Source organism: Pseudopipra pipra, chromosome 27 (assembly GCF_036250125.1).
Source record: "Pseudopipra pipra isolate bDixPip1 chromosome 27, bDixPip1.hap1, whole genome shotgun sequence".
Lineage (NCBI taxonomy): Eukaryota > Metazoa > Chordata > Aves > Passeriformes > Pipridae > Pseudopipra > Pseudopipra pipra.
In genome coordinates, this window is record NC_087575.1 from 4098491 (window position 1) to 4121296 (window position 22806).

General features: G+C 59.3%; 2 protein-coding genes across 3 annotated transcripts; both read left to right on the forward strand.

Annotated features, from left to right (window-relative positions):
* The first annotated feature begins 1730 nt into the window (after nucleotides 1-1730).
* EEF2 (eukaryotic translation elongation factor 2) lies at nucleotides 1731-12376 on the forward strand. Its single transcript, XM_064637200.1, has 15 exons — nucleotides 1731-1858; nucleotides 2918-3132; nucleotides 4339-4520; nucleotides 4608-4819; nucleotides 5679-5857; nucleotides 6119-6224; nucleotides 6496-6609; nucleotides 6748-6886; nucleotides 7513-7708; nucleotides 7903-8161; nucleotides 8875-8982; nucleotides 9070-9423; nucleotides 10326-10508; nucleotides 10804-10936; nucleotides 11733-12376. Exons 1-15 carry the CDS (start codon nucleotides 1856-1858, stop codon nucleotides 11924-11926), a joined length of 2577 nt encoding a protein of 858 aa, XP_064493270.1. The 5' UTR covers nucleotides 1731-1855; the 3' UTR covers nucleotides 11927-12376.
* A 900-nt stretch (nucleotides 12377-13276) lies between these two features.
* Nucleotides 13277-20003, forward strand: DAPK3 (death associated protein kinase 3). 2 transcript variants are annotated; one of them, XM_064637332.1, is made up of 9 exons: nucleotides 13277-13368; nucleotides 14627-14792; nucleotides 15801-16161; nucleotides 17164-17293; nucleotides 17452-17500; nucleotides 17650-17676; nucleotides 17776-17928; nucleotides 18402-18447; nucleotides 18629-20003. In XM_064637332.1, the coding sequence occupies exons 2-9, from the start codon at nucleotides 14731-14733 to the stop codon at nucleotides 19166-19168; spliced, it is 1368 nt and encodes a 455-aa protein (XP_064493402.1). In that variant the 5' UTR covers nucleotides 13277-13368; nucleotides 14627-14730; the 3' UTR covers nucleotides 19169-20003. The 2 variants fall into 2 exon arrangements, with proteins under 2 accessions (XP_064493402.1, XP_064493401.1); XM_064637331.1 differs by having other exon boundaries at nucleotides 13323-13362.
* Nucleotides 20004-22806: the final 2803 nt, after the last annotated feature.

Sequence of the window (22806 nt, forward strand, 5' to 3'; positions counted from 1 at the left end):
CCCAGTTTTCCCTTCCAGGCTGGCAAAAGCCAGGGTTGGTGCTAAAAATCCGAGGGATTGCTATGGAAACCCCAGTGGCTGATAACTCATCCTGTCACACCAGCAGAGCCAGGGCCAAATCCAGCCTGGGTGCAGCTCCACCACTGTCCTGCCCATCCCTGCCTGGGAAAGACAGGCTGGGAACGTGCTGGGAATTTGGGAGCTGCCATTGAGGCAGTGTGGGGGCAGTGGCTTGGATTAAGACTGAGAGATTGGGAATGTGCAGCCTGGAGACGAGAAGGTTCTGGAGACACCTCAGAGCCCCTTCCAGGGCCTAAAGAGGCTCCAGGAGAGCTGGAGAGGGACTAGGGACAAGGGATAGAGGGACAGGACAAGGGGGAGTGGCCTCCCACTGCCAGAGGGCAGGGTTAGATGGGATATTGGGAAGGAATTCTTCCCTGGGAAGGTGGTGAGGCCCTGGCACAGGTTGGGCAGAGAAGCTGTGGCTGCCCCATCCCTGGAAGTGTCCAAGGCCAGCTTGGAGCAACCTGGGCTAGTGGAAGATGTCCCTGCCCATGGCAGGGGGTTGGAATGAAATGATCCTTAATGTCCCTTCCAACCCAAACCATCCTGGGATTCCATGATTTGTGTGAGGTTTAACGCTGCATCTCACAGAGGTGGAGCACTGGCCTCCTGTGGTGCCAAGGAGAAGGAAAAAAGCAGGAAAATATTTATGGTGTGGAGCTGGAGAGTTGTGTCCCCCATCTCTGGAGCCCCTCTGGGGGTTTGTCACCCCCCGTTATGGTGTCCCCACCTCCCCTGAGGCTCCTCCGTTTTGTCCAACCTCAGCATCCCAACCCTCTGGGAGCATCCCGGGGGGTTTGGCCCTTCCATCCTCTGCTGGGATGGGATGAATCTCCCCTGAACGGCACATGGGCTCTTCCCAGGTGGTGCACAGCCATTCTACAGCTTCTGGACGGACTCACCCACCACCCAGCGGGACCCCAGGGTGCCAGTGGGACCCTCAGAGCCCTGGGGCCGGGCAGGAGCGGTGCCCCCGGGGCTGCGGGGTGAGCCCCCTTCCCCAGTGCTGCACCCCCGGGGGGGCGATGGGGGCACACGGGGACACCGCGGTACCCGAGCCCTGTGGCTCCACAAGGCCCCTCCTGCCCCGGGGGGGTCAGGCCGGTGCCCGAGGGGGTCCCGCGGGGTGCCCCCATCCCGGGTCCCCCATCCCGGGTCCCCCATCCCGGTGCTCCCGGTCCTCCCCGCCAGCAGGGGGCGCCAAAGCACCGAAGCCCCGTTATCCCCGTCCCGCGCGGCGCATGCGCAATGCGGGGACCCTGCGGGGCCAGGGCGGGACCCGGTGCGGGTTCCCGGTACCGGGGCTGACACGGGGCTCAGCCCTGTCGCCTCTTCCTGTGAGCCCCCCGGGGCTCGCCCGCCGCTCGGGTGTAACCGGTGGCGGGGCCCTCCGCGCGCCGAGAGCGTCACCGGGACTCTCCCCTCGCTGCGGCCCGGCAGGGCAGAGCGGTCATTACCGCTCGCTGTTTTCGGTACAGCGACGCGGGTGTAGCCCCGGCGACAACCCGCGTGTTCCCGGCGCGGCGGATCAACCGCCGCCTCCCGCCCTTCCCCCCTCACCCCACAAACCTCCCTCCCCGTTCCCTCACCCCACCGAACCATAGAGTCCGGCGGGCAGAGCGGCCCCGGCGCGCAGGCGCCGCGCGCCGGCACCGCCCCCCGCCCTATAAGAGGGGACCGGCTGACGTCAGCGCTCTCTTCCGCCCGCTCTGCGCTCGCCAGCGAGACAGGGCCGAGCCGCCGCCATTGCCGCGCCCCCCCCGCCCCGCAGCATCCGCCGCCATCCGCCACCATGGTGAGCCCCCGCCGCCCGCCGCCGCCACCGGCGCCACCAGCGACCTCCACTTCGCCCGCACCGCCGGCGATGGCGCGCCCGCCGCTCCCGCGCGGCCCCGCGCCGCCCGATGCGGCCTGTGCTGCCCGGGCTGGGCCGCGGCGGCGCGGGGAGGGCGGGGCGGGGGGAAAGGGGGGATGTGGTGGGGCAATGGGGACGCGGGGGGGACGTGTCACCCCCTCCGCGGGGGTGGTGGCGGGGCTGAGGGGAGCGGGAGCGGGCGCGCTGATGTGGCGGCGCGGGGCCGGGGCGCTGCGGTGCGGGCGCTGCCTTATGTAACGCTGCGGGCCGGGCTGGCACCGCCACCGTCACCCCCCCCGGCTCGCTTTGACGGGAGTTTTGTCCCCCGGAGTCAGTTTAAAAGGGGGTTTTGCCCCTCCTGATTCGCTTTGGGATGAGGGGTTGCCCCTCTCGCGTTCGGTTTAGGGTGACAGGTTGCCCCATGGGTTGGGTTTTGAGGGGGTTTTGCCCTCCGCGTTCGGTTTTGAGGGGGTTTTACCCCCCGGGTTCAATGTTGGGGTTGTTTTACCTCCAGACTTCAGGTGACAAGTTGCTACCTGTGTTCGTTTTTGAGGGGCTTTCTCCCCCTTGGCTCTGTCTTGGGTGAGTTTTGCCCCCCTGAGGTTGGTTTTAAAGGGGTTTTGCTCTCCTGGGCTCGGTTTTGAGGAGGTTTTACCTGCCTGGGTTTCATGTTAGGGGTGTTTTACCTCCAGGCTTCAGGTGACAAGTTGCCACCTGTGTTTGTTTCTGAGGGGCTTTTACCCCCCCCGGGCTCTGTCTTGGATGAGTTTTGGCCTCCCAGGGTTTGGTTTTAAAGGGGTTTTGCCCCCCTTAGCTGGGTTTTGAAGGGGTTTTGCCCCCCAGGTTCAGTTTTGGTGGCCTGAGGCACAGAGGGGTTGGTGCTGCAGCCCCACTGCAGTGGGTCGCGGGGCAGAGCCGGCGTCACCGCGAGCACACGGGGTGGAGATCTGAACTCTTTGGAGTTGCAACAAACCCAAAATCCCTCTCCTCCCTTTCAAGGTGAACTTCACAGTAGACCAGATACGGGCCATCATGGACAAAAAGGCCAACATCAGGAACATGTCCGTGATCGCCCACGTGGACCACGGCAAGTCCACGCTGACGGACTCCCTGGTGTGCAAGGCCGGGATCATCGCGTCGGCCCGCGCCGGCGAGACCCGCTTCACCGACACCCGCAAGGACGAGCAGGAGCGCTGCATCACCATCAAATCCACGTGAGTGCCCTCCCCTCACCCTCCTCGGGGTCCTCCCTGAGCCCAGCCCCCGGCATTTGAGTCGCCCTCGAGGTGGGAGAAGGTGGAGGTGGGAGAAGGTGGCGTCGGGCTGCTCTGGGCTGGTTGAGAAGCTCAGTGAACACTCAGGAGTGTCTTCAGTGGGATGACAAACGTTGATTAACTTCTGGGCAGTGGTTGAGGAATTCCTGAGAAATCACGTGAAGCAGGAGCTTCACCCTCCCATTTTAGCCCCAGGATTGTTGGATGTCCCATGGATGTGAAGTGGAGGCTCTTGGTGGCTTTGTCGCCGTGACAAGTGTTGGCTGGCTCCTGGTCAGTCACTGAGTTCCTTGGGAGATAAATGTGCAGCAGGAGCTTCACCCTTCCATTTTAGCACCGGGATTGTTGGATGTCCAGTGGATGTGGAGTGGATGGTCTTGGGAGCATCTCTGGTGGCTTTGTGAGGTGACAAGTGTTGGTTGGCTTATGGTCAATCATTGAGCAATTCTTGGGAAATAACGTGAAGCAGGAGCTTCACCCTCCCATTTTAGCTCCAGGATTGGTGGATGTCTTGTGGATGTGGAGTGGAGAGTCTTGGGAGCATCTCTGGTGGCTTTGTCGCCATGACAAGTGTTGGTTGGCTTCTGGTCAGTCCTGTAACTGTTCCTGGGAGATAAATGTGCAGCAGGACCTTCAGCCTTCCCTTTTAGCCCCAGGATTGTTGGGTGTCCCATGGATGTGGAGTGGAGAGTCTTGGGAGCATTTCTGGTGGCTTTGTCTCCACAGAGGGTGACAAAGGGATGGAGAAGGTGGTTGGGACTGGTAGGAAAAGCCTAAATCCTTGGCTAAAGAAGTGGAATCCTCTTTAGGTGCTTGAAAGTGCAGGGATTCATGGAGGAGGTTGGGATTTGTGGACAATATTATGACTTAGGAAAGGCAGATTTTTTTAGTCTGTGCTCCTGTTTTCTCTCACACCAACCTCCCAGGAACACACTTCAGGGAATCCTTAAGCCCAGACAGAATCATTTAGGTTGGAAAAGACCTCCAAGGTCATCCACTCCAACCCTTGACCACCTTGTCAACTAGACCAGAGCACTGAGTGCCACATCCAGTCATGGCAGCTGTTGGTGTGGGAGAAAATGTTTCTCAGGATTAGGAAAGACTAACACAGAGATAATAATTTTAACAGCTGTTCCTTTCTTTCAGAGCTATTTCCCTATTTTATGAGCTCTCTGAGAACGACCTGGCCTTCATCAAGCAGAGCAAGGATGGCTCTGGCTTCTTGATCAACCTGATCGACTCCCCCGGGCACGTGGACTTCTCCTCGGAGGTCACCGCGGCTCTGCGCGTCACCGACGGCGCCCTGGTCGTGGTGGACTGTGTCTCTGGTAAGGTTTTGCCGCCTCCCCGTGCGGCTGGGACGTGTTTTTGGGAGAGTTTGGAGGCAGGGATAACTCATTCCCTGTGCTTGGCAGGCGTGTGCGTGCAGACAGAGACCGTGCTGCGTCAGGCCATCGCCGAGAGGATCAAGCCCGTGCTGATGATGAACAAGATGGACCGGGCGCTGCTGGAGCTGCAGCTGGAGCCAGAGGAGCTCTACCAGACCTTCCAGCGCATCGTGGAGAACGTCAACGTCATCATCTCCACCTACGGAGAGGGAGAGAGTGGCCCCATGGGAAACATCATGGTGAGTGGGTTTGGGATGATCCACCTTGGGGAGAGGGAGCGGTTTCCTCCTCAGGAATTGTTTCTGGAGTGGAGGAGTGAGAGTGGGATATCAAAGGTGCCTCAGCTCCCCGGGTTTGTGGTGACTTGGGGCTCTTGTTGGCTTCCCTCCAAAATCTGTTTGAGGCTTGAGCAAATAAAGGCTTTAAATAAAAGAAGGGATTGTTCCCAGAGAGGTTGTGGCTGCTTCGTCCCTGGAAGTGTTGAAGGGCAGGTTGGATGGGGCCTGGAGCAACCTGGAATAGCGGAAGGTGTCCCTGCCCATGGCAGAGGGTTGGAACTGGATGGGCTTTATGGTCCCTCCCATCTCAAACCATCCTGTGATTCCATGATTTCCTCACAAAGAGTGATGTTGTTTTGCCCACATCCCATCTGAGGTGGTGGGTGATGGAGGATCCTCCACAGCACCTCTCCCCTGGCTGGCTCCTGGAATGGAAGGCCAGGAGGGGTTTCCTGGGAAAGGGAGCAGGGTTGTTGGATGGAGATTCTGAGGAAGAGCTTGTGCTTTACTCCTGCTGGGTTCCTGGAGCAGGGCTCTTGACTGCAGTTCTCAGAAGCTTGTGCTTTGCTCCTGCACGCAGGAGATATCCCTGCTTTCCTGATTTTCCCTGGGAAGGATGGGAATCCTACCTGCACAGGAATTAAGCTGAGTACACACCTGGCTGGAGTGAAGGAAAACCAGTGTAGTTCTGTGGTGCAGAGCTGTCCCTGTGACAGAACCAGTCCAGTGTCCCGAGGCTCCATCTTTGGACTGGAATGTTGTTTGGGATGGAGCTGGCTGAGGGCTGTTCCTCTAACCCAGCTCTCCTGTTCCCTCTCAGATTGATCCCGTGCTTGGGACCGTGGGCTTCGGCTCTGGCCTGCACGGCTGGGCCTTCACCCTCAAGCAGTTCGCTGAGATGTACGTGGCAAAGTTTGCTGCCAAGGGAGATGCCCAGCTGAGCCCCTCCGAGCGTGCCAAGAAAGTAGAAGACATGATGAAGAAGCTGTGGGGAGACAGGTGAGGTGGAATTTTTACTGGAATTCTGGGTCAGCTCCACGTGGCTGCAGCCTGACACTGCAGTATGTGGGTGAGGAGGGAGGGTGTGGTTGGGCCTGGTTTAACAGGAGTTCATTCCGTTTTGGTGAGTGCTGAAAAGCTTAATGAGGGTGAAGGGACAAAGGTGGCACTTCCTCAGCATGCCCTGAACAGGCAGAACAGAGCCATGGATCTGGAGCTGAGCTGAGCACTGAGGGTTGTTTGATTTCGTTCCCTCTCCAGATACTTTGATCCTGCTACTGGCAAATTCAGCAAATCTGCCACCAGCCCTGATGGAAAGAAACTGCCCAGGACCTTCTGCCAGCTCATCCTTGACCCCATCTTCAAGGTGAGCTCCTCAGGGTTCTGCCCCGGCCGGTGCCTCCCCCTCTCCCGCTTCTCCCCGTGCGTGATGATGGAAAATTTCTTCACTTTGACCTGACTTTTGTTTGATTGAAGAAATTTAACTGTCTGACACATCTTGCTGCTCTGGGGGCAGGTTGGCTGAGTCTCCTTGGAGGGAGGTGGTGTGTGAGCCCAGGGAATTCCCTGCAGAGACGTTGGTGCTGCTGCTCCAAACTGGGTCACGGCGACGCTCCAAGCGCTGCTGTTTGTTGCAGGTTTTCGATGCCATCATGAATTTTAAGAAAGAAGAAGCTGCAAAACTGATTGAGAAACTGGACATCAAGCTGGACAGCGAAGACAAGGACAAGGAGGGCAAACCCCTGCTGAAGGTGAGGCCTGAGTCTCGGGGAGGACATGAGTTGTGTAGACTTAAAACTGCTTGGGTGGGAAGGTGGGAGGTGGGGGAGCAAGGGGGAGGTGGACTGCAGGTTGTGAACACTCTGACTGGGTCTTGGTGCCCTGCCCAGGCCGTGATGAGGCGGTGGCTGCCCGCTGGAGATGCCCTGCTGCAGATGATCACCATCCACCTGCCTTCCCCCGTGACAGCCCAGAAGTATCGCTGTGAGCTGCTCTACGAGGGCCCCCCCGACGATGAGGCTGCCATAGGTAGGACGAGCTGCTGGTCAGAGCTCCCACACACCTGGAACCAGCTTGTTCTCCATGTCTGGAATTGTTGAGGCTGGAGGTTTTTCTTGCATGGATCAAGCAGGCTCAGTGGCTCGCAGCTCTGCTCCGGAGGACTGAGCTGGCTGAGGATGTGGAGAGTAGCCAGAGGCTCCAGCTAAGCCTGGATTTGTTGAAAACCTCTTGGTGATCTTTCATGGAATCCTACAATGGTTTGGGTTGGAAGAGATCTTGAAGGTCATCCAGTCCCACCCCCTGCCCTGGGCAAGGACACCTGCTGGTGTTCCAAGCCCTGTCCAGCCTGGCCTTGGACACTTCCAGGGATCCAGGGGCAGCCACAGCTGCTCTGCCCAACCTGTGCCAGGGCCTCAGCACCCTCCCAGGGAAGAATTGCTTCCCAATATCCTATCCAACCCTGCCCTCTGGCATTGGGAAGCCATTCCCCCCTTCCCCTCTGGTTTGGCCAGCGCCCTGGACAGAACCCCACAGACTGGGACAGCAGTGGGTGAAGGTCTCCTGTTGGCATTTGGGGGTGTGGGGCCACAGGGTGTGATGCCAGTTCCATCAGTAACTGTGGGCTAAGTTGGTCTCTCCCCTCTTCTTCCCAGGCATTAAGAACTGTGACCCCAAAGGCCCCCTGATGATGTACATCTCTAAAATGGTGCCAACCTCTGACAAAGGACGTTTCTACGCTTTTGGCCGTGTCTTCTCTGGTCTCGTCTCAACTGGCTTGAAAGTCAGAATCATGGGACCAAACTACACGCCTGGCAAGAAGGAGGATCTGTACCTGAAGCCAATTCAAAGGTTGGTCCTGGCCTGGAGGGTGCTCTGGGTTTCAGGTTGGGTGCTGTGGTGCTGTGTTGGGTCACTTCTCATCTCTGAGGTCTGTCAGGGTGCTTGGTTATGGACCTCCAAGTATTTGCTGAACTTTGGGGTGCTGCTGGTGGGATCCTCCTCCCCTTTCCAACCTCACTTAAGCCACCTCTCCCCCTGGGCAGGACCATTCTCATGATGGGCCGCTACGTGGAGCCCATCGAGGACGTGCCTTGCGGCAACATCGTGGGGCTGGTCGGTGTAGACCAGTTCCTGGTGAAGACTGGAACCATCACCACCTTCGAGCACGCCCACAACATGAGGGTCATGAAGTTCAGCGTCAGCCCCGTCGTGCGCGTGGCCGTGGAGGCCAAGAACCCGGCCGACCTGCCCAAGCTGGTGGAGGGGCTGAAGAGACTGGCCAAGTCTGACCCCATGGTGCAGGTGAGTGTCCAGAAGGTCCTGCTGCCTCCACTGGAATTTCACAGGATGTTCCAAGTTGGAAGGGACCCACAAAGATCAGAATCCATCTGATCCGTGCAGGGATCAAAGCCACAACCTTGGTGTTGCCACCACCATGTTCTGATCAGCTGAGCTCATCTCCAGTCCTGGGTGCACTGGGGGTTCTAATCTCCTGTCTTGGGTCCTGATCTCCAGTCCAGGGTGCACTGGGGGTCCTAATCTCCTGTCTTGGGTCCTGATCTCTAGTCCTGGGTGCCCTGGGGGTCCTGATCTCCAGGCCAGGGTGCACTGGGGGTCCTAATCTGCAGTCCTGGGTCCTAATCTCCAGTCCAGGGTGCACTGGGAGTCCTAATCTCCTGTCTTGGGTCCTGATCTCCAGTCCTGGGTGCACTGGGGGTCCTAATCTCCTGTCTTGGGTCCTGATCTCCAGTCCAGGGTGCACTGGGGGTCCTAATCTCCAGTCCTGAGTCCTGATCTCCAGTCCTGGGTGCACTGGCAGTGCTGGCAGGCAGGTCTTGAGTTGAGTGTTGGTCCCAGCCCTACCAAAGTGCTGCCTTGCCCCTTGGTGCCATGTCACGCCCAGATCAGTTGAAGGAGCATCTAAAAGGAGCTGTGAGTCAAACCCAAAAAGCAGAGGTGAGAGCGTTGCCCGTGGGGCAGTTTGAAGCCTCACCTGCTGTTTGTGCTCTTTCCAGTGCATCATTGAGGAGTCTGGGGAGCACATCATCGCTGGCGCCGGCGAGCTGCACCTGGAGATCTGCCTGAAGGACCTGGAGGAGGACCACGCCTGCATCCCCATTAAGGTAGGGAGCGGTCAGCGAGCTCGGGGTGGGTGTTGCTGAGCTGCCCTCGGGCGTCTCACAGCCGCTCTCTGCTCCGTGCCACCTCAGAAATCGGATCCTGTCGTGTCCTACCGCGAGACGGTGAGCGAGGAGTCCAACGTGATGTGCCTTTCCAAGTCCCCCAACAAACACAACAGGCTGTACATGAAGGCCCGGCCCTTCCCCGACGGGCTGGCCGAGGACATCGACAAGGGTGAGGTCTCGGCCCGGCAGGAGCTGAAGCAGCGGGCGCGGTACCTGGCTGAGAAGTACGAGTGGGACGTCACCGAGGCCAGGAAAATCTGGTGCTTTGGGCCCGACGGCACCGGCCCCAACATCCTCACCGACATCACCAAGGGGGTGCAGTACCTCAACGAGATCAAGGACAGCGTGGTGGCCGGCTTCCAGTGGGCCACCAAGGAGGTGAGGGCTGGGGGGCATCGGTGGCTCCTGTGCGTCCTCAGGTGCAAAGAAACTTTTGGGGGAAGAAATTTGTAGCTTAGTGTCTTTTAGGGTGAGTGAGGGTGTAGCAGTTCAGGCCCGCTGAACCTCAAAAGTTTTCTTCTACCACTGTGAGGAAATCCAGCGTGGCAGCACAAAGTTCACGTTTGAAATGGTTATCGTGCTTTTCAGACAGCAAAATGTAACAGCTGGGACAGGAACTGTCCAGGTGAATAACACAGCTGGCATCAGAAGGAAAGGAAAGGTGTTCTGAGGGCCACATCCCTGTTGAGGCTTATATAATAACTTTAAGTAATTTATAATTAATAATCTATAATAATTTTTTCAGGAGAGGACTCTGAGATAAATTGGCAGGTAGACTGGGAACAGCAAAAAAAAAACCCAGAAGGGATTAATTTTCCTGTGTACTTTAAGTTCATTTCAGTCCAAAGAAGATTCCAAGCCAACAACTCTTGTCACATTACTGGGACAAAAATCCCTGTTTTCCTTGGGCAGGTACTTGGAGTTTCAGCACCATGAATGGGGGTTTTAGCACCATAAATGTGTGTCAGCTCTTCTGGCTTGAACCTTGGATCTGATCTGTGAGGATGCTGCTAAAAGTGGCTTCAGGCACATTTGAGGAGCCACAGTGGTGGGACCAGCTGGTCCTTCACACAATCCTTAGGTTGGGACATGCCAACAAAATCCAAGAGTCCAACCTTTTGAAGGCTTGAAGGTTCATCCCTTGGCAAGGAGGTTGAGTGGCCAAGTGGCTCCTTGGTGGCCTTCCTGTTTAAGGAGCTGCTTCCACGGAGCCAAGGGACTGGAACCTTCTGTCTGGGGGTCCCTGAGCTGTTGGTTGAGCCCTCCCTTTGCTTTGCCAGGGGGTGCTGTGCGAGGAGAACATGCGGGCGGTGCGTTTCGACGTGCACGACGTGACCCTGCACGCCGACGCCATCCACCGCGGCGGCGGCCAGATCATCCCCACGGCCCGGCGCTGCCTCTACGCCTGCGTGCTCACCGCCCAGCCCCGCCTCATGGAGCCCATCTACCTGGTGGAGATCCAGGTGAGGAGCCTCCATCATCCCACACACCCCACAGAGGAGGGAGGGAGCTCCCCGCTTCCTGTAAGATCCCGGAGCTCCTGTCGGGGCTCCGGCAGAGTCGATGGACACAGTTGTGTCTCCTCAGAGCAGCTTCCCTCTCCCCCTTCCTTTTACACATCCCAGGATTCTCAGATTTCCACTTGCTCACGTGGAAAATCTCCCAGTGTGGAAAACTTCTGGGTTAAATAGAACTGAGGGTCGAGGAGAAAGACAAGGTGAGGAGGGAGTTTGAGGTCCTGGCTCTTCTCTGTTGCAGTGCCCGGAGCAGGTGGTTGGCGGCATCTACGGAGTGTTGAACAGGAAGCGTGGCCACGTGTTTGAGGAGACCCAGGTGGCTGGGACCCCCATGTTTGTGGTCAAGGCCTACCTGCCTGTCAACGAGTCCTTCGGTGAGTGTGCCAGTCCTGGAGCCAGCCTGGGAGGGAGAGGGAGACCCTTGGGAATGATCAGAGATCATTGAGTCCAGTTGTTCCCCCAGCACTGTCAAGGCCACCACTAACCCATGTCCCCAAAGTGCCACATCCACACAGCTTTTAAATCCCTCCAGGGATGGGGACTCCACCAGTGCCCTGGGCAGGGGCTTGGCCACCCTTTTGGAGAAGAAACTATTGCTAATATCCACTGTAACCCTCCCCTGGTGCAACTTCAGGCAGTTTCTTCTTGTTCCTGGGAGCAAAGACCAAGGTTGCAGAACATTTTGGGTTGGAAGGGACCTTTCAAGGTCATCCCATCCCCTGCTATAGGCAGGGACATTTCCACTAGCCCAGGTTGCTCCAACCTGGCCTTGGACACTTCCAGGGATCCAGGAGCAGCCACAGCTTCTCAGGGCATCCTGGGCTGGTATCTCATCAATCACCCACAGAGGGAAGAATTTCTTCCCACTATCCCATGTAACCCTGCCCTCTGGCAGTGGGAAGCCATTCCCCCTTTTCCTGTCACTCCATCCCTTTTCCAAAGTCCCTCTCCAGCTCTCTTGTAGCCCGTGTAGGCCCTGGAAGGTGCTAGAAGGTCTTCCTGAAGCCTTCTCTCCATCCTCACCTCTTGGTGCAGCTGTATTTGGCATCTCAGGAGGCTTTCAGGAGCTACCCTGGGTTCCTGTGGTGACCCAGAGCATGAGGTTTACTGGTGGTGACATCAAACCACCACCACCCCGTCCCACCTCACGTCTCCTCTCGTTCCTCCCAGGTTTCACAGCAGATTTGAGGTCCAACACGGGGGGCCAGGCCTTCCCCCAGTGTGTGTTTGACCACTGGCAGATCCTGCCCGGGGACCCCTTCGAAAGCACCAGCCGACCCTGCCAGGTGGTCGCCGAGACCCGCAAGCGCAAAGGGCTGAAGGAAGGCATCCCTGCCCTCGACAACTTCCTGGACAAACTCTAATTACACTCATGGAACTCTGGGAGAATGGGGGGGGGAATTAATTAATTAATTAGCGTTACCACCCATTGCCGAGGGGGGTAGAGACGCCCGTGAGCACCATCTTGTTAATTAATAGCGATTCGAGACTTCAAATGAGGATAAAAAACGAGAGAGAGAGAGAAAAAAAAAAAAGCCTTATAGGTTTCTGTGTTGCACATGACTCATCTTTGCCATTGTAACTAAAACATCTCCACTAGATTTGCCCAATTCTGTATTTATTTGACTCGAAAAAAGAAACAAAAAAACCTGAACCGCTGCAGAACGGCCGCTTGAAAATGAGGAGATAACGGAGGGGGGAAGAAGGAGGGGGGGGTGAGGATGCCTTACCTGCAGCGTTGACTGTCCGTCGTGCCCATCGCCGCCTGTATTAGTGCCACTGGAATTAATAAAATTGGATAATGGTGATGAAAATCGAGGGGTTTTTGGGTTGTTTGTGGTGCCCTCTGGTGGGGCGGAGGGGGTGTTGTGTTTCTCACCTTCCTGAACACCCAGGGTGTTTTCACAGGGGGAGCTGGAGGGCTGACGAGCACAGCAATGCCTCAGCAAAATCTCGTGAGAGACTGAGATGGTTAATGGCTTAAATATCGTTAAAATCACTGAAAGACTCTGAAGAAACAACTGCTCACCGAAGCCATGGTCCTTCCCCAGGCTGAGCCCACCTTCTGCTGCAGGAACTCCCAAGGGACAAGGTGGGAGAAGGGATCATTCCCCAGCTGTTCCTGTACCAGGGAGTGCCAAACTCTAAAGGGCAACAAGGCTGGGGAAGGGACTGGAGCACAAGTGCTGTGAGGAGAGGTGAGGGAGCTGGGGGGGCTCAGCCTGGAGAGGAGGAGGCTCAGGGGAGACCTCCTCACTCTACAACTCCCTGACAGGAGGGTGTAGGTGGGTTTCGGTCTCTTCTCTCAGGCAACCAGCACTAGGACAAGAGGACACAGCCTTAAGCTGCACCACGGGAGGTTTAGGTTGGACATCAGGAAGAAATTCTTTACAGAGAGCGAGCGATCAGACGTTGGACTGGGCTGCCCGGGGAGGTGGTGGAGCCACCGCCCCTGGATGTGTCACTCGGTGCCATGGTCTGGGTGACAAGGTGGTGTTGGGTCATGGGTTGGACCGGATGAGCTCAGAGGTCTTTTCCAGCCCGGGCGATTGTGTGATTCTGCGGTTCCCTCCTCGCAGTTAATTAATTAACCGAGAGCCGGCACCTCCCGCAACCTCCACCGGGCTGCGCGGCGGGGCCGGGGGTGGGCGGGGCTTCGTGAGGGGAGATGGGCGGGGCCAAGGATGGGCGGGGCTTTGGAGAGGAGGCGGGCATTGTCAGCGGTGGGCGTGGCCAGCGGTGGGCGGGGCCGGGGCTGTGCTGGAATGTGGCGGCGGCGGCGCGGGCGGAGGCGGCCCAGGTTTGGGTGTGTCTGAGGGGGGGGTCTCTGAGGGGCGACGTGCGGCCGGGAGGGGGTTTGGGGGCGTGAGAGGGGTGATGGAGAGAGGGTGGGTGGGGTGGGGTGGAGCGGAAGGGGTGTTGGGGGGGTGAGGCCTGTGGGGAAGGGAGGGATTGGGGGGGCTGTGGGTGGGGGGCTGTGAGGGGCTGTGGGGCGGGAAAGGGATGGGGAGGGATTGGGGGGGGGCTGTGGGTGTGGGGCCTGTGGGATAGGGAGGGGCTGTGAGGCAGGAAAAGGAGGGGGAGGAATTGGGATGGGGGGGCTGTGGGACTGGAAGAGGAGGGATTGGGATTGGGGGTTTTTGTGTGAGGCTGGAAAAGGAGGGGTAGAGATTTGGATCTGGGGGGGGGTGGCTGTGGGGTAGGAAAGGGATGGGGAGGGATTGAGTGGGCTGTGGGGCTGGAAAAGGAGGGGTCGGGATAGAAATGGGGGGGGCTGTTGGCCAGGAAAGGGGTGGGGAAGGATCGGAGTGGTGGGTGTGGGTCTGTGGATGTGGGAGAGGCTGTGGGGAATTGGGGATTGCTGTGGGATTATGAGGCAGAGAGGGACTGGGATTTAGGGGTCTCTGGGTGTGGGGCCTTTGGGGCAGGGAGGGGATTGAGGGTGGGGGACTCTGAGTTTGGGGCTTATGGGACAGGGAGGGGCTGTGGGGGACTGGGGGTGGGACTGGGTGGGGGCTCTGAATTTGGGGCTTGTGGGGCAGGGAGGGGCTGTGGGGGATTAGGAGGGGGGGCTCAGGGGGATTCAGGGGGTTGCCGTGGAACTGGGGATTGTGGGGCAGGGAGGAGCAGTGAAGGATCGATTGGGGGGGCTGTGGGTGTGGGGCAGGAAGGGACAGTGGGGCTGGGGGCAGGAGGGTGCTGCTGGCTGAGTTGGGGGGTCTCTCCACCACATCTGAGTATTTCTGTCTGCTTTGGGATCAAGCAAGGCCCACGGCAATGGAGCCCACACAGCCACTGCCCCTTTTCCTTCTGTGTCCCCCCAGGGCATCCCCACGGGGGTTGGGGGGGTCCCTACAGGTTTTGGGATGTGATGGGATGTGGGGCACCCTTGGGGTTAATCCCTGGCTCAGCTGCAGCTGCCCCCAGCCTGGGGCTGTGTGGCCTGGGGGCTCCTTCCCGGTGTCCTGGTGGTTGGCAGGGACAGGATCCCTGGAACAGGATCCCTGTGCCGGGTGTTGGCCTGAGCTCCCGGGACACAACCCCCCTTTTTCCTGGTGCTGCAGATGCTGATCCCCGGCTGCTTCCTGGCTGTTCCCTGACTTCCCCCCTGACTTCCCGTTCTCCTCCCGGCACCGCGGCGGCTCCCGCTCCAAACGGCTCCGCAGCCATGTCCACCTTCCGCCAGGAGAGCGTGGAGGACTTCTATGAGATGGGGGAAGAGCTGGGCAGGTGAGGGACGTCCCCCCACGCTCTGGGGGGGCTGCACCTCCAGCCGGGAGCTTCACCGGCTGCTGGACCCCTCGTGGTGCCCCTGTGCCCCCCCTGCCAGCGGCTGTGCCGGGAGCCGGGCACCTCTGGCAAGGAGAGATTAAAAAAAGGTGTTAATTAACATGAAAGTTGCTCCTTTTGGAGCTCCAGCCGGGGCTGCGGGGCCGGAGCCGGCAGCTTCCGGGCCTCGGTGGCTGCTCCTGGCTCTGTGCCCGGGGAGGGATCCAGGGTGACTCACTGCCTGCAGATGGGATTTAATCATCCGGGATGCAGAGGCGGAGCTGGGGGAGCTGCCTCGGGATCCTCCAGCCCAGCCTCGGCCGTGGCTCCTCCTCGGCCACTGGGAAAAATCCTTGGGCAGCAAAAACGTTTGGGGTCACTTGGGTGGGTTTTGCCTCAAAGCAAAGCAGCTTCCAGGGGTTCCTCCGGGTTCTCTTCCCTCTCAGGGCTGTGCTGTGGATCTTGCCTGGGCAAAGCTGATCCCTGCCCTGGGGGGGCTGTGGGTGGCCCCTGCTGTGATCCAGGAATGTATAAAAGTATAAAGGAATCTCGGGTCCAGGTGCAGTTGCTCTGGTTTAAGACATTTCCCCCTCCACCTGCCTTTCCCTTCAGAGCTTTACGGTCCCCCAGGACCACCGGGCTCTGGGATTGGCTCCAGGGACCAACCTGGAGTTTCCTGGCTGGAAAAGAGGGGCTGTTGGGCATCTCCCAGCCTGGGTGGTCACAGCAGCACCTGAACAGCTTGGGGATGGCCTGCAGCTGCCACATTCCTGGGAGGAATTCCTTTCCTCCGTCCCAGGAAGCACCGGGCTTGCTCCAGCAGTGCCGGGGTGTGTGAAGCCTGGGAGCAGATGGGCACCATCCGATCCCAATTCCTGGCAGACCTGGGAGGAAACAGTGTGTCCTCCTGCTGTTTCCAAGGATGTGATGAGGGAGATTCTCACCTCACCTCCTTCCCTCATCCCGCAGCGGCCAATTCGCCATCGTCCGGAAGTGCCGGGAGAGGAAAACGGGCCTGGAATACGCGGCCAAGTTCATCAAGAAGCGCCGGCTGTCGTCCAGCCGCCGGGGCGTGAGCCGGGAGGAGATCGAGAGGGAGGTGGACATCCTGAGGGAGATCCAGCACCCCAACATCATCACCCTGCACGACATCTTCGAGAACAAGACCGACGTGGTGCTCATCCTGGAGCTGGTGTCGGGCGGGGAGCTCTTCGACTTCCTGGCGGAGAAGGAGTCCCTGACGGAGGAGGAGGCCACCCAGTTCCTCAAGCAGATCCTGGACGGGGTGCACTACCTGCACTCCAAGCACATCGCCCACTTCGACCTGAAGGTGAGGGCTGGGAGGGGCAGGTGCCCTGTGCTTGGTGGTGGGAGCAGGGATGAGCTCCCAGGTGAGGTCTGGGAGGTGCAGATTCCCCAGAGAGCAGGGATGAGCTCCAAGGTGAGGTCTGGGAGGTGCAGATCCCTCAGAGAGCAGAGATGAGCTCCCAGGTGACGTCTGGGAGGTGCAGATTCCTCAGAGAGCAGGGATGAGCTCCCAGGTGAGGTCTGGGAGATGCAGACACTCCATGTTCATCACTGGGAATAGGGATGAGCTCCCAGGTGAGGTCTGGGAGGTGCAGATTCCTCAGAGAGCAGGGATGAGCTCCAAGGTGAGGTCTGGGAGGTCCAGATTCCCCAAAGAACAGGGATGAGTTCCCAGGTGAGGTCTGGGAGATGCAGACACTCCATGTTCATCACTGGGAATAGGGATGAGCTCCCAGGTGAGGTCTGGGAGGTGCAGATTCCCCAGAGAGCAGGGATGAGTTCCCAGGTGAGGTCTGGGAGATGCAGACACCCCATGTTCATCACTGGGAGCAGGGATGAACTCCCAGGTGAGGTCTGGGAGGTGCAGGCGCTGTGGGGAGTGGGAATGAGCTCCCAGGTGAGGTCTGGGAGGTGCAGACACCCCATGTTCATCACTGGGAATAGGGATGAGCTCCCAAGTGAGGTCTGGGAGGTGCAGATTCCCCAGAGAGCAGGGATGAGTTCCCAGGTGAGGTCTGGGAGGTGCAGACACCCCATGTTCATCACTGGGAATAGGGATGAGCTCCCAGGTGAGGTCTGGGAGGTGCAGATTCCCCAGAGAACAGGGATGAGCTCCCAGCTGAAGTCTGGGAGATGCAGATTCCCCAGAGAACAGGGATGAGCTCCAAGGTGAGGTGTGGGAGTCGGTGCTGGGATCTCTCCCAGTATGAGATCTCTCCCATGTCCTCACCTCTGGAAGGAGGAGCCCAGGGCAGCTCCCAGGGGGTGGGTATGTGGGGACAGACCCAGCTCCTCTCCCCCCCAGCCAGAGAACATCATGCTGCTGGACAAGAACGTGCCAAACCCTCGCATCAAACTCATCGACTTCGGCATCGCCCACAAGATCGAGGCTGGGAATGAATTCAAGAATATCTTTGGGACCCCGGAGTTTGTGGGTGAGACCTGGCTGGCAGCATTCCTGGGGGCTCCTCAGGGTGCTGAAAGCTTTGGATTAATCCCAGAGGGATGCCCAGTGCCACTGCTGGGGTGCATCCATGGGGACAGTTTCCTTCCCCCACAATGAGCCTGTTTTCTCCTCTCTTTCCTCCCAAAGCCCCGGAAATTGTGAATTATGAGCCCCTGGGGCTGGAGGCCGACATGTGGTGAGTGATCCCCCTCCTGAGCCCACTCCCATGGTTCCAGCAGTCGATCCCCTCGTGCCAGTGGATCTCCCCTTGTGCCAAAAGTGCGGGGAGAGGGGCCTGACAATGCTCCGCGGGGCTTCAGCCTCCTCTTCCTCTCTCTCTTCCAGGAGCATCGGGGTCATCACGTACATCCTGTGAGTACAAGGGAGGTCTGGGGGGGTTGGGGCTGCAGTGAGAGCCCCCCACCTCAAGCTGGAGCCTTTGTGGGGTGTCCCAACCCTCTCTCTCCACAGGCTGAGTGGAGCCTCCCCCTTCCTGGGGGAGACAAAGCAGGAGACCCTGACCAACATCTCTGCTGTCAACTACGACTTCGACGAGGAGTATTTCAGCAACACCAGCGAGCTGGCCAAGGACTTCATCCGCCGCCTGCTCGTCAAGGACCCCAAGTGAGGGGTGGGGAGCGGAGCTGGGGGTTCCTCTGGGAGAGGGGATGGTCCCTCCTGCCCAGCCTGCTGCAAACAGGCAGCTCCCACACTCCTGCCTGCGCCAGGGTTCGGCTCTGAATCCAAAATCTCTCCCCTACATGAGGTGTGAGGGGAATTCTGGGATCCCCCCGGGAGTGCAGCAGCTCTGCTGGGGTTTGGGAGGGGTCAGGGGCTGAGTTGAGCCCCCAGGGCTCTGGGGTGGTGGCAGCAGTGGAGCCATGTGGTTGAACGCCGGTCTGGAGGTTCTTCTGCCTGTGTCTGAGGGGTTGGGGCTGGATGTGGCCCCTGCCTGGGGGGGCCCTGAGTGCAGTGAGTTTGTCTGGGCTCATCCAGACCCCAAAGGTGATCACAGGACCCGAGCTGCACTTCCAGGGCTTTAACAGGGAAAGGGAGCCGATCCCCTGCCCCTGATCACAGCCTTGCTGTGTTTGCAGGAAGCGAATGACCATCGCCCAGAGCCTGGAGCACCCTTGGATTAAGGTGAGAAGCTAAAGAATTGTCACTTTTGGGGTGTCAGACCCCCTCAGGGTGGGGTGGGTGCTGACAGCAGCTCTGTGATCCCCAACCTCCCGTGGGGGCCGGTGCTCCGTGGGTGGGTGCCGGGGCCACCCAGCTCCTGCTGTCCCCGCTGTGTCCCACCCCACGGCCGTCCCTCCCACAGGTGATCAAGAGGAGGAACGTCCGGAACGAGGACAGCTGCAAGAAGCCCGAGCGGCGCCGGCTGAAGACCACGCGCCTCAAGGAGTACACCATCAAGTCCCACTCCAGCATGCCCCCCAACAACACCTACATCAACTTCGAGCGCTTCTCCAAGGTCATGGAGGAGGTGGCCGCGGCCGAGGAGACCCTGCGGGAGCTGGAGAGGAACAAGAAGTCCTTCCAGGAGGACATCGAGGCGCTGCGCTCCATCTACGAGGAGAAGGAGTCGTGGTACAAGGAGGAGAACGAGAGCATCAGCCAGGACCTGCGGCAGATCCGGCAGGAGCTGCAGAAGACGGAGGCGCTGAAGAAGCAGGCGCAGGAGGAGACCAAGAGCGTGGCGCAGGCGGCCAACGGCCTCAAGCGGCGCTACCGCAAGCTGGAGAACCACTACGAGGCCCTGGCCAAGCAGGTGGCCTCGGAGATGAAGTTTGTGGAGGAGCTGGTGTGGTCCATCGAGCAGGAGAAGCAGAGCGGCGACGGCGACGGCAGCATCCGCTAAGCCGGGCGGCTCCGGCCCTTCCCGACGCCCTGCTCGCCGAGGAGCCTCCGGTCGGTCAGTGTTCCCCGGCTCTGGGGGTGTGGGGGGGTTGTGCCTCCCTGGAGCCCCCACCTCGGGGGGCTGGGGCTGTGCTCCCCTGGGGTTTGGCTTCCTGCGTTGTGGCTCCTGCTTGGCTCGGGGCCCCGGGCTCCTCATCGCTCCCACTGTGCTTGGGGACACTTCTCATCACTCCCACCACGCTTGGGGACACTTCTTGTCACTCCCACCACACTTAGGGACACTTCTGAACACTCCCACTGTGCTTAGGGACACTGCTTGTCACTTCCACCACACCTGGGGACACTTCTCATCACTCCCACTGTGCTTGGGGACATGTCTCAACACTCCCACACTGCTTAGGGACACTGCTCATCACTGCCACTGTGCTTAGGGACACTTCTCATCACTCCCACTGTGCTTAGGGACACTGCTCATCACTCCCACCACACTTGGGGACACTTCTCATCGCTCCCACACTGCTTAGGGACACTCCTCAACACTCCCACTGTGCTTAGGGACACTGCTCATCACTCCCACCACGCCTGGGGACACTTCTCATCACTCCCTCCACACTTGGGGACACTCCTTGTCCCACGCAGGTCCCCGAGGGAGGTTTGGTGGGCAGACCCCCCCCTCTGCCCACACACAGGCCGGGACCAAGGACTGATCCCCACGTGGCCCCCTGGGTGACCCTTGGGTGACCCTTGGGTGACCCCTGTGCCCCCCGGGGTGCTGCCCCCTCTGCCCCCCAGCCCAGCCTTCACTCTGACCAGAATAAAGGTGTCTGTGTAACGGGGTGGCTGCCTCGGCTCCTGCCATGGGAGAGGGGCAGGGATGTTCTGTGGGGTGACAGCCCCTCTGCTGTGTTCCCATCCCAGAGGGATTCCGAAATCTGGGAGGCAAAAGGTGGTTTTTTTGCCTTATCAGCCCTAGCAGAGGCAGGTGAGCTCACTGTGGGCGTGGAGTGGGCTCTAGGGATGGGTCCCTTCTTGCCTGGACCCCAGTGCAGGTCTGGGGTGGTCAGGGAAGGTTGAGGGATGTTTTGTGGAATTGGAGAAGGTCTGTGGGATTAGGGGCTCAAGGAAGGCCCCTGGGTATGGGGAGGGTCCCAGGATTTCTGTGGTGTCCCAACACTTCCTAAGGGATCTTCTTTTCCTAGGGGACCAGCCAGATCCCATTTGGCATGGGGGTGGAGTGGGTAGGGAATTATCCCCTGGGAAGGGCTGATGAGGGTTGTGCCATCACTGGCAAGTGGGAAGAGCAGCCAGTGGCTGGACTGGGGGCCCAGCACGGGCCAGACCCCTCCCCTCACCCTCCCCTCCTGGGACAGAGGGGACAAGGTTCACAAGCCTTCAGCGGGGCACGTGCCAGAGCCTGGGAGGGGCTTTCCTCTGGGAGGGGCTTTTCCTCTGGGAGGGGCTTTTCTTTTGGAATCACCAGGGGCTTTCCAGCTGCCCGTGGCCCCGGAGCCAAGATGCAGCTGAATTTGATCGGGGGGAATCACCAGCAAATCCCGGGGATGGCTGGCAGGCGTCCCCCTGGCTGGCCCCGCTGGGCCGGGGGGGCTGTGGTGGCTTCACCCCCGGCTCAGCTCCGGGCCCAGGGGCTTTGCTCCATTTGGGATTTATTTGTCACTCCCTGGGGGTCTGGAGGGGCCGTGTCCCGTGTCCCTGTCCCTTGCTGACGTCCCCACGGGTGTAGGTTTCATCCCAACCCGTGGGCCACGTGGACCTGCTGGGAATTTGATCAGCCCTGGTTTTCCAGGCCAAGGCACTCGGCTCCCAGGGGTGACGCGTGACCGGGGCTGCCCCGGTGTCCCAGGGCTGTGCCACGTCCCTGGGGCACACATCCCCTGGGCTGGAGCAGGGATCTGACCGTGGTGGGCAACGCCAGAGCCTGGCTGGGGGCTTGGAATCACCAGCTTCCCTCTGGATGCTGCATCCCAGGGCTCCGGGGGGGACTTCGGGGTGCGGATTCAGCTGGAGCCGCGGCCATTTGATCCACTGCTCCGTCACCAGGGTGAGAGGATGTATGGAAACCCTACAGCACCGCCTGTTCCCGACCCTGCAAAGTTCACATAGTGCGAAGGCTCCCCGGATTCTCCTCGTGCCCAGGGGTTTGGTTTCACGCTCCCAAAAAACTCTTGGAAGTCACCGGTCATTCAGCCCGGCCGGGAGGTGGAGAGGGAGCAGCAGGAGGGATCTTAGCCAGGGGGATGCACAAAAAAACCACAAAATAATTTTTAAAAAGCAGGATTTGGGGTGTTCTGGTGCTGCCACAGCTGCAGAAAGGGGGAAAAGAGGGATTTGCTGGGGAGGAAGTGTCCAGGAGGTGAAATACTGCCAGGAAGCTGGGAGTTCCAGTGGGATGGGAGGAGGCTGAGGGAGCTGGGGGGCTCAGCCTGGAGAAAAGGAGGCTCAGGGGGGACCTTCTGGCTCTGCAATTCCCTGACAGGAGGGGGGAGCCCTGCTGGGCTCTGCTCCCAGGGAACAAGGGGCAGGACGAGAGGAAACAGCCTCAAGCTGTGCCAGGGGAGGTTTAGGTTGGATATGAGGGAAAATTTCTTCCTGGAAGGGGTGGTCAGGCACTGGAAAAGGCTGCCCAGGGCAGTGGTGGAGTCGCCATCCCTGCAGGGGTTTAAAAGCCGTGTGGATGTGGCCCCTGGGGACGTGGATTAGTGGTGGCCTTGGCAGTGCTGGGGGAACTCTTGGATTTGATGGTCTTAGAGGGCTTCTCAGGCTCAGCAATTCCATGATTTCATGATTCTGCAAACATTAAACCCCTTAGGAAGTGGTGTCGTGCTCGGAGCTGAGGGGATGCGCTGCTCCCGTGAGATTCCGGTGCTGGGACATCCCAGGATGTTCCGCCTCCATTCCCCTCCTTGCAGCCAGAGCTGACACCACCCTGGGATGTTTCATTCTCTGTGATCAGACAATACCAAAATGCCTTTTTTAGGCTTTAATTCCTGCTTCCCAGAGCCTGGTGGGAGGCGGGAGCGAGGCTTTTTTTTTCCCTTATAAGTCTTCCCAAAATCCAAACAGTCCCGCACGGCTTCAACCAACCCCTGAACACACAGGAAACCCCCCCAGAAACTCCGAGCTGCATCCCACTGGGATCTCTTTTCCTGCCAGGGAGCTGAGCTGCAGCTAATCCGTGGGAAATGCTCCGTGTGCCGGTGTCCGACAGATGCAGGACCGTGGGTGACAGGTCCTGGTGTGGGTGACAGGGAGCAGCAGGGTGCCCTTGGCCGGGGTGTCCCTCAGCCCTGGAATGGTGTAATCAGAGTGGGGTGGGTCTCCCCAGGCACGCTCAGGGCTGGGAATAGCCTGGGGAATCCGGGGGGATTCCAGAGGGATCCACATCTCCCTCTGAGCACGGCATCCCCGCTCCAGAAAATAATCGGGAGTAAGACAAGGAGGAGGTGGTGGCTGCTGAAAACACCCCCTGGAACAGGGTGGAGTTTTTAGGTGATTCCTCACTACTCTGTGGCAGCTGCTTTTCCAGAGCACTGTTTCTAACTCAGGCCCCAAAATCTTGGGAAGGGACCCACCAGCCAAGTTATTCCAGTGGCTGTGGAGCTCATCCCACGGGAGGTTTTG

Excerpts from the sequence above, each read along its gene's own strand:
- EEF2 (XM_064637200.1), top strand. Across the intron at positions 5,858-6,118 it reads AAGAAGCTGTGGGGAGACAG|ATACTTTGATCCTGCTACTG; the intron begins GTGAGGTGGAAT and ends TTCCCTCTCCAG. Across the intron at positions 10,509-10,803 it reads TCTACCTGGTGGAGATCCAG|TGCCCGGAGCAGGTGGTTGG; the intron begins GTGAGGAGCCTC and ends TCTCTGTTGCAG.
- DAPK3 (XM_064637332.1), top strand. The coding sequence starts at position 14,731 with ATGTCCACCTTCCGCCAGGAGAGCGTGGAGGACTTCTATGAGATGGGG. Across the intron at positions 17,501-17,649 it reads GGGCTGGAGGCCGACATGTG|GAGCATCGGGGTCATCACGT; the intron begins GTGAGTGATCCC and ends TCTCTCTTCCAG. Across the intron at positions 17,929-18,401 it reads CTGCTCGTCAAGGACCCCAA|GAAGCGAATGACCATCGCCC; the intron begins GTGAGGGGTGGG and ends CTGTGTTTGCAG.